The sequence below is a fragment of the Schistocerca cancellata genome, chromosome 2 (assembly GCF_023864275.1).
Source record: "Schistocerca cancellata isolate TAMUIC-IGC-003103 chromosome 2, iqSchCanc2.1, whole genome shotgun sequence".
Lineage (NCBI taxonomy): Eukaryota > Metazoa > Arthropoda > Insecta > Orthoptera > Acrididae > Schistocerca > Schistocerca cancellata.
Genome location: NC_064627.1, coordinates 477,818,771 through 477,830,784, shown reverse-complemented (window position 1 = coordinate 477,830,784; position 12,014 = coordinate 477,818,771). Strand labels below are relative to the sequence as shown.

At 41.4% G+C, this 12,014-nt stretch overlaps 1 protein-coding gene across 14 annotated transcripts in view; it reads left to right on the top strand.

Annotated features, from left to right (window-relative positions):
- The window catches only part of LOC126162000 (nuclear receptor coactivator 7), a 790,565-nt gene that overhangs the window by 482,922 nt on the left and 295,629 nt on the right, over positions 1 to 12,014 (top strand). The window contains exon 1 of one of the 14 annotated variants that reach the window (XM_049918220.1): positions 2,927 to 3,132. The exons of the other annotated variants lie outside the window; for them this stretch is intronic. Coding sequence (XP_049774177.1) covers positions 3,027 to 3,132 — 106 coding nt within the window. The 5' untranslated portion in view covers positions 2,927 to 3,026. Of the gene's footprint in view, positions 1 to 2,926; positions 3,133 to 12,014 lie in introns of those variants that run through there. 14 annotated transcript variants of the gene reach the window in all.

The window sequence follows — 12,014 nt, the reverse complement described above, 5'->3', positions numbered from 1 at the left end:
TCTGAACATGAGTGTACCAATTTCACGCGAGAAAAATTCACTGGAATGGTGAGCCCAAAAATCCAGTCTCATGTTGAAATTACGAGCACGGTCACTATGTTGCATTCTAGGTTTTTTCCGGTTACAAATGTGAAGTGTGCGTGTTTCTACCTGCTGCAGTGCTATTACGTTGGAGATAAGTAAAATTGATACACTCCTGTTACAATCAACTGGCACTTGCCTTGCACCACTGCAACTTTCTGGTAGCTGAATGAAAGATAATAGCCGGCCGGAGTGGCCGAGCGTTTCTAGGCGCTACAGCCTGGAACCGCGCGATCGCTACGGTCGCAGGTTCGAATCCTGCCTCCGGCATGGATGTGTGTGATGTCCTTAGGTTAGTTAGGTTTAAGTAGTTCTAAGTTCTAGGGGACTGATGACCTCAGAAGTTAAGTCCCATAGTGCTCAGAGCCATTTGAACCATTTTTTTGAAATGTAATAGTTAATTGCGACATCCCAACATTGTCATTTTCTAATACGGATTCGACACGTTTATTTGAAAAAAGTAAATGCTCATTTCATTATCACTCCGTGACTTGGAGCAGTCAGTAGGAGATTACGTTAAAATCAGACTGAGGAGAAGTAAAATGCTTATTCGTATTAGTGTTTAGAAATTTTTACTTGAGTGTCCTAAAGATAAGTGACAATATAACTGTGTAAGGAGCTAAGAAGAGAGGGGAAGGGGTGGTGGTGGTGAACGATTAACGAAGGAAATAAACTGTCGCTTGCTCGTATCCAGTAGCCGTGGTTTACATGTCAAAGCATACATGCGGTAGGAACCGCGAAGGGGAGCGCCGCGTCATCGGCAGCAGAGGCAGAGTCGTCACTCACCTCTTCCCCCCCCCCCCCAACCCCTCCACTCCCCTCACCTTCCCAGCTCACACCATAACCGCGCAGGCGGTCGCTACCCTCCCAGGCATCTCTGCTCTCCCCAGCCCAACTGCTTCCCTCCGCCGTATACGCTTCGGTGGACAGTAAGGACAGCAGCAAATTGCAGCGTAAAAGCGAAGAAATCGTTAACGACTGTGAGCGCTCGCTCTGTGGTTTTCTTCCGAGCGGCTTACATGCCGCGTGGTGCTAAATTAGTCATTACTTTTAAAATTTGCTTTTTGGTGAAATATTTTTTAATTTCCTCATACTTGATAGATACTGAAATCCGAGAGAATCTCCGTCAATTTTTCCCTCGTTTTTCTAGTCTCTTGGGTACGAGTTCATGCTGTAGCATTTGCAGCTGTTCCAGTTTTAGTGTCCGCTTCTTTTTAAATTCTGGGTGGGCTGCTCTTTGCCGGTTATGTTCTTGCTCGTTACACGATGCTGCTCCATCAACGAAACTGGAAAAACGACTTTTGCATATTAAGATGCAAGCTGGTTGCAGGCACGGTAGACAAATACACTGCGTAAATTACGAATGCATCACGAGTATGCTGTGATGTATGTGAACACTGAAAATGTCGAGAAAGGGATAGTGTGAAACGTGTTAAAAGCCTAAACTGGAAGCATCAACGGACAAAATTTGTCTCATTATTCAGTTACGCTATGGGCGCGTGTTTTAGGGTTAGTCGAGGGTGCATTATTACTGTTTCTCTCTCTCTCTCTCTCTCTCTCTGTGTGTGTGTGTGTGTGTGTGTGTGTGTGTGTGTGTGTGTGTGTGTGTGTGTGTCGCAGTATACAGAAACAAAAAATAGCTTTTTTCAGATCGTGAAAAATAACGAAGATGCAAGCGATTTTTGTGCATGTATGTGGAACAAACGCCATTTGCATACAATGTGTCGATGACTCCTTCCACCAAGTGTGTCAGAATCGTTTAAAAAAGTAGGTGACTACCTCAAAACTGATATAGTAGGAATTAAAGGTCAGTATCAATTTGAGGTGAATGCGCACGACTGAAACATAATCCAGACGATAAGAAATTCGCGTTAAAGGGGAAGGGAGTCAATTCGTTTGACCGTAATGCATGTGCTTCTCTGATAGTGTAGGCTTGCTGCGAGGACGTATCCGACCTACTCCCATTACGGCTGCCTGAAGATATTAAAACCTAGCAGCCTGGAATAAAAGAAACTACAGAGACAGGTGTAAAACTAGGGAACTTGTACCTCGAGTCTTCTCACTCCAGTCCCTCAGACACTGAAGATTTTCATTGACGTTAGAAATGAAAGCAACTGTAGCCAGTGGCTATACTGCATGTTATTACATGACTACTACGGCCGAGTCGATTTCTCACCCAGCAACAAGCCTATATAGCTTCTTTGAATTGTCGCAGTTTATGGAGAATGTCGAAAGTCTTCACCTCAAGTAAATAGTTAAGTAGTAGGTTTGTTCTTTGTATACCAAAATATGCAACAATTTTTCTTCGTGGTAGGAAAATTGTGGCAATCGCTGAGCGTGACGAATGCGTATTAGTCTGTAAAGGGGTGTTGAATCTTCCTTCCCATCATTCTTCAAGGTTCGTATTCTTCATTTTAGTATTCCTCTTCTTTTTCAGAATGCAAATGTTAAAAGGAGGAATGTGTACACTTGCAGTATTGTGTAGCCGATCGGTCTTCCGCTTCATGCATGTTAGTAAGACATTACACACAAAAAGTTCAAATTTCCGCCATATGCTGCCGTATTTACACGTATACACAGTAGTACAGCAACCCCGCGCTGTAAATGAATTTCGTCTGGTTTCCTTTGCAGGCTGCACAGATGTTTCCCAACACTTATCCCCCCCCGCCTCGTCACCTGCCGCCTCGCACCCCCCCCCCCCCCCCCCACTACTCACGCGCCATTGCCAATCCCGACCTAACTCCAGCTCAGGGTACGCTGCCTCCTCCAGTAACACTACGCAAATTTACTACGTTGGCAGCACTGCCAGTCCCGACCTTCGGATAATCGCTGGCGTTGCCGAGGCAGAACGCGAGGCGTGAGGTTATGGAGGTGTGTGTTCGTAACGTTTTCGCTAAGTTAGTGTGTGCCACGTGAGGTTTTGGTGTTACCGATATAAAGCAACCATGGATTACGACTTTCCTATTGTGGTGGATGAATATGAACTGACAAATGCCGTGGATATTTACGAGAGGGAACTCAACGATTTCGTTGTCCTATACTACGTGTCAGGTAAACAAACATACAGCTAAGCAAAGATCTTTTCAGCACGGAGCTTTTGGGATAGATTTGCTCTGATTTGTTGAAAATTTATGTGTAAACGTCTACGATGTAACGTCATAATACAAAAAGTTGAAAATGCATAATACTTTACAGTAGGTGTCTGTTGTAATGTTATTTTTCGATGTATGCCGTGCCATTGCACACCGGAATTGTAGTTTAAATACGTTGTACCTCACATTGTTGTGCAGCCAGTATGTTGCAAACCATTCACGTTTCAAAATATTTTGTGTACTCAATCGCCACAGATCTGTGCTTGGTCAAACGAATTATATGTATCTGCAGAAACCACAAAAGAATGCACAAAAATCGTTAATCTAATAAGACTCGACTGCCATATCTTGCATTTATATAAAAGCGTCCAGTATGCTTCTGTGATTGAAAATTCAGTGTTTATCTACTGTCATCATTTTCTCTAGTCACTCAGTTGCGAACCAAAAGGGCTCATTTTAAATGACCAATTATTTTATACAATGCCTCATGTTTCGTTGTTGACAAGTGAGTGTGTAAGCATGCCTAAAGCAGTTTGAGGTTCCAAAGCAATAACTTTGCATTTAAGCAGTTGATGTGATTGCTGTCTTAGTGTTAAAAAAAAAAAAAAAAAAAAAAAAAAAAAAAAAAAAACAGTAACAGCCACAGTATTATGATATTAGATTTCGACAAGAATGTATAGTTAGTCTCTACCACAAAACATTACCCATTTTCTAAATATATTGTTAAAAAATCTATCCAAGCGGGGCTTCTTAAAGGCCTGTTTTGGGTGGGCGTGGCTCCCGGCGTCTTAGTGGCTCGCCGTATCAGCTGTGTTTTGAGGTCGTAGCCACCTGCCAACTTCACTTTACGAAAGCGAGTCTTGCTTTGTGGCACACTGGAGCAGTCAGGCAGCAGCTGTAATTGCTGCTGGGTGCAGCGTTGTCTTGCATGTGGCTGAAACACGTTTTGCTTGGTGACGACTCGCGTTGAGCTGGAAACGCGCCTCGAAATAGTTCTGGGAGAAAACTGATAGTCACACAAACTTCCCGTTACGCGAGACTACAGGCATATTACCGTTACTACATGTGGTAGTGAAATGCCTTCTACAGATAGTTTTCTACCTATCACACAACTATTAAAATTACCAGTAAAATTAACATAATTTAAAATGGTTTCCAGATTACCTTTTGACCAAAGTATGCGTTTAGAATTTCCAAAGTAATCACGGAATGTTGGTAGTGTTAAATGACAGCCATGTTTGACTCAGTTTTTTCTAAATTTGCAGTACATATTTTACTTTCGGACTGAAAATCAGTAAATGCCGAAGCAGTAAAGCGAGCAAGCATCAGATTTGTTTAACTTATTTCCTATCAAAGGTTTTTTGTTGGCATGACGTCTCAAAAAAAAAATCTTGTCTGCTGGTATGGAACAAGACGTAGGACCCCAAAATCACGTTATTTCTCCTGCACAGGTTGTGTGTGTGTTTTTCCAGCTGTGTAACCAGCTTCCCGCTGATACCAGCTATCGGAGGTGGGAACTGTCTCAGTGTGAGTGGAGGAAACAGATTCGCAAATCTTCGACCAGCCCAAATTCCGGTAGAAGTTAGGTAATGGAAACCGTCCACTCCTTGCGTTTCTCGTAGTCTACATATTTTATATGTGCATAATATGCATCAAAATATTCTTAGGTCTTATCAGATATCTAATAAAAGTTTTCTAAGTGTAAAGTAGGGTTTTAGTTTTATGGTTGAAAGCGTGTTTAACTGTGGCGAGAACCTCAAAGTTGGATGTGCTACAGGTTACTGTGTTACGACAGTCTTTATTTGCCATTAACAATCCTGACTTCGCCAAATCAGGAGCAAATTATCACCTTTCAACGTAACCTAGACTTCCGGCTACGCTGTCACTTCAGTGAAGGTATGAAGGGGGGTCCAGTATCACTCTTATTGCCCAAATCCCTTGATTTTCGCACATATACTGACGTATCGTAATATAAATTTTTTAACGGTAAATGCGCGCTGTTTGTCTTTCGCAGTTTTTCGAATCTTTCAGAAATACGTCTGGGCCCACAAATCAACTTGAGTTCATTTTTTTCTTTATAAAGTGTGAACTAGTCAAATGATATTTTAAACACATTCTGGTAAAATGTGCACGTTACGGTGGTTTCTAACCCAAGTTTGCTGAAGGGCGACGACTGTCTTCAGGTAAATAAACTGTACTGAATCACAGTTCTGGACCCAAGTTACTAATTATATGAAGTCACAGTAGGAAGCTCCATTTTTATCTGTCCGTGAGAACAGCAAAAGTTATGACCATAGGGTACTACGGTATGAAGATGCCCTCACGATACACAAGGGAATCTGTTGGCACGAAGGTTGTGCTGTACAGCAGCGTAATTCATTCCTTCTAAGAGTAGAGGTTTAAATACTTCGGAAGGCGACATGGATTTAGTAGTATAAATATGAAAAACGACAAAGTAGTCATCATAAGGCAGTCCTTAGGGTTATAATTTTAAATAAAAATGAAAAACTGGAAAAAGTCCACAACCATCAAAATGAATTATTTGACAATAATTCTAAATATAAAATGAAAACATGGAAAACGCCCACAACAATCAAAATGGAATTATTTGACGACGTTTAGAAACTGATTTTGCATTTTCATTGCTTTCACGTCTGTAAGAATCGTATATTTTACACGTATACCCAAGAATAATCAATACTTACTAAATACACCAGCTAACTGTGGTTTTTACTCACTAGCGAAAAATCTCGTAGAGCAGTGAAAGAAAATACGTCGATAATACACTGGACAGAATTGACATTAGTCTCCCAGCTGTGGAATGTGAAAAAAATCTTAAAAATGTACAAAGTTGTAAGAATGCGTCATGTGTTTACTGATTACGGAGCCGTAGAACACGTGGTTTTGATTATTCGATAGTAGTACCATCGTAAGTAAAACAAATAACGGCATCAAAGATCGTTACTTCCACGAGTCGCTTCGTGTGTGCAGAACGATCTACAGCAGCTGATACTCACCCAGAATTGAGAGTAATTTGAATGGGTCTGCGGCAATGAGTGAAAGTAAGTACAAACGATGATGTCCAGACTAAAAATGGCCTTCAAATGTCCATCATGCAAGTGCGTAGTTCCAGGCCCAGGACAAATCCTAGAAAATCGTTCAACAATTGGGTCACAAACTGCGATACGATAAACGATTGATGATTCGTGCCCTGTGTACGTCTCGTTAGACGTACAGCTGTTAAAGTGGGTGCTGAAGATGCTTACCGAACAAGGGGGAGAGCTAAGGACGAGCGTTTTTGGGCCACTATCGGACGGAGAAATTTTTTTTGCCCGTGTTAGTCTAACCCGCGACATGTGGAACAAAAAAAAATCCATGCCCTGGTGCCATTCAGATTTGTCCAAATCAATAATATTCAAGTAATTTGATTACTGTAGCCGAAAATTATGACTTTCTTTTACGGGGACAGAAAGGACGTTTGTTGGTTGATGTCATGGAATTTGATTTTAAAAAAATCACATTTGCTGTAGACTGCGAAGCGTCTGACTTGCCATCAAACATTTACAGCTCAGGAAATGGTCATCCGGGATATCCTCATCCACGACAACGCGTGTTCTCTCACCGGTGCATGAGAGATTCAGCCGAACTTCGCCATTCCACAAAACAGTCTCTAACTCGTGTACAGCGACTGCTGCCTTTCCTTGCACTTCAATTATCTGAAGATGACGGGGAATTCAAGACTTCAGTGGCCAACTGGTTTTATTTCCAGGCGATGAAATTTATGGACAAGAGTGTAGACAATCTTCCTTTCCTCGCACCATCCGCCAATTGAACGTAAAAAATATTCTTGTAAACCGTGCACCTTTTACCGTCAACCGTAGGCCGGAAGCAGAGAATAAATATAAGCGGTAAAGTGGTTAAAGCGTCATTCATTCGAGAAGAGCATAATTGTATCATACTTCCTTTGTCTCTGTTCATTTTGCTGTGTTCCGTTTATGGGCGAAGTGGGATTGATAGACCACTTCTGAATAAAGGTTTTCATAGGCTAAGTGACATTATCTTTTAGTGGGCAGCAAACCCTGTTTAAGACATAATCGTAGCTAGGTGAGCGTAATCCTCGATTAGAATTTCCGATATTAGTAGGCTTTGGATGAAGCGCGAAATCTGCAACGTAGCAAAGTGAAACCGGTACAACTATAGATCAAAAGTTAAAATGTCACACACGGAAGATAATCGTGAATCAGATATGAGACGATAAAAAGTCGATGTATCAGATGACATATTGCCATGTGATTCGTTGACGTACATTCGCGGTGGTACGAGCGCGTGATCCAGGTGACCAATCTACCATCAGCCCAGCTATCTAGAAACTCCGTATTATGATCCTGGATTTTCTGTGATGGATTGAAGTAAACTGAGCGACTTACTAATGAACGAGTCGGCAATCATTGTAAGTTACGATTTTATGTGTTGAGCTATGTAGACGTGTTTATTCCCAAAAATAAACGAATTACTGCCATGGGATTTTTCTCATAGGATCGTGCCTTTCTCAGAGTTTGTTTTCAAAATTCAAGTACGTGGGAGCTGTTTACTTGTTAGTAGTCGGTGTTCTCGTGCTGACACCAAAAAACCGTCGGGTATCGCCATTATTTTATTTCACTAGTAAAAGTGTGCATGAAAACCACGACGCTATCCAAATATATCCCATCCGCGTATTAAAAATCACCTAAACATGGCCTTGATCCTTTAACGCGGGTCCTTGAAACCCTTTTTCTGCCGCAGATATCAGTTTGCCTAGTGTTTCCTTTGAAATTCACTTGGTGTGTTATGTATTAAGCTCTAATAGGTCTGTGCCTGGCAAAGCACTGTAGTATTCAGACCAGTAACAGATTAACCGCCCCCTTGCTTTCCGAAAGACAAAATCTTTTTTTTTTAATTTATTGTGAGCAGCGAGATTTAATAAATACTCCTAATATGCGTCTTTTTAATTTCAGTTTAATCATTAGTTTGTATTACTGACAGTTTAAAGTGAGATCACTAGGTTACATTAATTCGTCTAGTGAGGTGCTCTGAAGCCCTTTCTGCGTCACAATTGCTGTGAAGATTAACTCCCACATTTCTGCAGGGTACCGCCATGTAAGGTTTGACGGAAGACCTTATTTTCGTTTTGCTTTGCTGTGTCAAAGAACTTAATGCATAGTCTAAGTAGTGGATAGATGCCTCAAAATAAGGCAGATTTTTCTCGAGGAAGTGTCGCGAACGGTGCTGTTAGCGACGTATAATTCACTTTGTATATAGTATGTAGCATTTAGTGACAAACAGTAAGCAATAATTGTCAAATATCTAAGGACGGAACAAAATAGACAGATGTAAAGGTAATTTCCGGAGTACTTCAAGGAAGTGTGATAGAACCGTTATGTTTACAATGTACCTCTATAAATGTTTTAAAGCATGGGTGCTCTTCAAAACCGCTCATAGATGGTATAATTGTCTGTAACACAGTAGCAACGCCAGAAGACACCTGTTTACAGAATGACCTACAAAGGACTGATGGTTGGTGTAGGATATTGCAATTTACTCTAAATGTAAATTAATGTAATATATTGCGCTTACATAGGAAAAGAAATGCACTCTGTACAACTACACTGTTCACGACAAATTGCTGGGAACAATATGTTCGTAAAGTACTTACTAGTAGCTATCCAGAGCTACCTTAGGTGGGATGACCACATATAATAAATTGTAAGAAAAGCGGATGCCAGACTGATTCATAGGAAGAATATTAAGGAAATGTAACTCATTCACGAAGGAAGTGGCTTAAAAGGCCCTTGTTCGACAGATTATTGAGTATTGTTCATCAATATTGGAGATGATAGTATTGTGGCATGCTGTCAGTTCTACCCGCCCAGCACTCACAAATGCCATACGTATTTCAGTAGTTGGATAATTGCGGTGATATATTATGCACCCTTGCGCATCCATCTAGGATGGCTTCCGCAATGCAGACGTGGGTGTAGGTAGACATGTCCTTCATAGTTTGTTGTCGGACCGGTACTACGAAGGCATGAGGTAAGGACGCGGTGCGGTTCCACGCGCGGGTGGCCTGGCACCTGCCTCGTTAAGGACGCTCTCACAGTCACGCGACGCTGACGCCCCGCCTGCATGTTCTCGTGAGTGGGGGTGTGCCAGCACTGCCAACTGCGACCTCTACCTGCAAAAACTTCTCTGCTCGATAAAACCTAGTATGGACCGCCAGTTGTGGGAATTAGAGTTCTCAGGTGACAAGGTACCACCGCGTACACGTGCAGTGGGTTGCGCATTATCGTGATTACTAATATGTGAGACATTTATACAGATCTGCTCAGAAACAGTTTTGCTGGAGCACTTCGATAACAATGAGTCTAATTTCACAAGGATTAAACGTAACTAATCCAGTCTCAATTACATTAGTCGTATATAAACTTAATAATCTCCTGTACCTAGATATCTAACTACTGTCAGAAAGATTCAAAGCTCCAAACACTGGAGAGAAACATCTACATTGCCAACAATTCATTTACCACCTCCAGCTGGCTCCTGACAGCTTCCACCGATAGTCACAAAAAAGTCAGCAGGGAGAGAATCCCCCAAAAAACACCATACTCAATTTTCACGGAAACACACAATTCATTGGCTTCAATTAAATCTTGCCAATTCCGTCGTGTTCACGTACCAAGCTAGTGGAGGCAGAAACGGAACAAGTAAGATTCTAATATTGCGGGTTGCATACTTTACAAATCAAGGCGCCGCAGTTGTCAGGATAAAGTAAGATGGGTAGCACTTCAGGAAGTATGTTTGACATTTTTAACCGGTATAATGACATATATCGACTTAAAACTTAACTACTGCCGATATTATCCGAAATAGTTGCCTACAAATTTTCCTCCGCATGGCTCTTCTTTTGTAAATGTCCCTTCTACTACCTTAGTGCTAAATTTGAGTTCAAATGTAGTTGCTTGCACACATTTGCACGATTTTAGTGGACGGTCATTTTTCTACCGTGCGGCAGTGCCTTACGATAAAAATCGGTCCAACATTATTGCAGTTATTTCACAACTTTCACAAAAAATGTCACTATGGTTTTCTGTACATCTCTTGGGAACCGATTCGGAATAGTGATCATAATTTTTGTCACAAATTGACAAATAACTTGTTTCTAAGAGATGAAAATTTCCATGAGTAATACTGGTTTTCTTTTCTTCTCGAAATGCTGCAGAACTGTGCAAATTATGTATGTACAGAGAATTCTAGAACCAAAACATATATATCAAGAGCACTGAAAAAATATATACATTTCTCGAAAGTCGGTTGCCAACTTCACCAATGCGAAAAAGTGGTCCAACTAAAACTTTCATATTTCTTTGCGTACTATACGAATATGTAATGAAAATGGGGGTTACTATTAAAAAAAAACGCAGTTGATATCCGTTTGACCTATGGCAGCGCCATCTAGCGGGCCAACCGTAGCGCCACCTGGTTTCACCCTTCAAGCTACACAAGTTTCGTTCTTTATAGTTTTTTCGTTTGATGCTTATTTCGTGAGATATTTGGCCCGGTCACGATCAATGGACCAGCCTGTATAATTAAGACTGTGCTCCTTAAGAGGGAGAGTGATTTCTGGAAGAAGTTCGTGCTACAGTTCACACCCTATACGTAAAACTACAAATTCCGTCCAGTGCAAACAAACTGGTTGTGTTCTTCTTTATTCCACCTGCACCATGAAAAAAAAATTGTTCCTTTAAACGAAAAAGGGGCTACAGACAACGTCACTGTTAACTCCCCAGCAAAGAGTACAATCGCTGTTTGTGTGTTGTTCCAGTCGTGGGGGCGTGCGTTTATGGGCCAATAACAGCAAAACCCTCGATTTCACTAGCCCCAACCTGCTTCACAACATCCAGTCCTTTGGGCCAATTAGCCTCAGGAGCAGAATTCGGACATGTCCATTGACAATTTTCTGCTGTTGCTACTAGTACGTGGTGTGAGGTATTGGGCTATTTTCTGCCAGGACTTTGAAAGGTTTCTTTCCAGTAGGTGTCGGGAAACACAAGTCACTGAGGCAAATCTGAAGTCCTTAAGCCAGCCTTTATAGTCGCCGAACCCAACCCATTTAGAAGAATAATGGAAAGACCAACCCATCATTTAAAAGTTGAAAAAAATCTGACATTAGACCGCCGCTCTAGCACTGACGACATCTAACAGGACGAGCCCACAGGCGCTGCCAGGAAATACGTTACACATGAGAAAAGAAAATAGAAAATTCGGTAACGTACATGTTGTTTTTTACGGTATCATTTTAAATGACGGCCAGGAGAAGAAATTGGTGTGTCGCTAAAAAATGCGATGGAAATGTGAAGACATCTAATTACTGTAAGGGGGTGGAATGCAGCTTCGGGAAAGGGGGTACGACACGTTGGCGACTGGATTCAGATTTCCTTTCCAAGGAGGAAAAAATACCGAACGGGATATACACTACTGTGAAATCGATGTTCTCCAAGGACGCTGAACAGTACGAGGAAATAACTCCGTGGAAACCTCATGCGTAGCTTTGGTCGCACAGAATGAAATTAACAGGGCGGTAAAGAAACAGCGCGAAAAAGCGATTTTCGTTTCGAAAGATGCAAGCGGTAGAAGCCAATTTACACTTTAATGTTGAAATCATTATTAATTTTTAAATGAGACGTGCAGCTACATACTTGGGCCTGCTGAAAAGTAGTGCTTCTGAATTGGTATGTGAATACTGTCAAGGCTTTTTAAATAAAACAAACCTTATTAACATTCTATATTTCTACTCTTTGTGTCTAC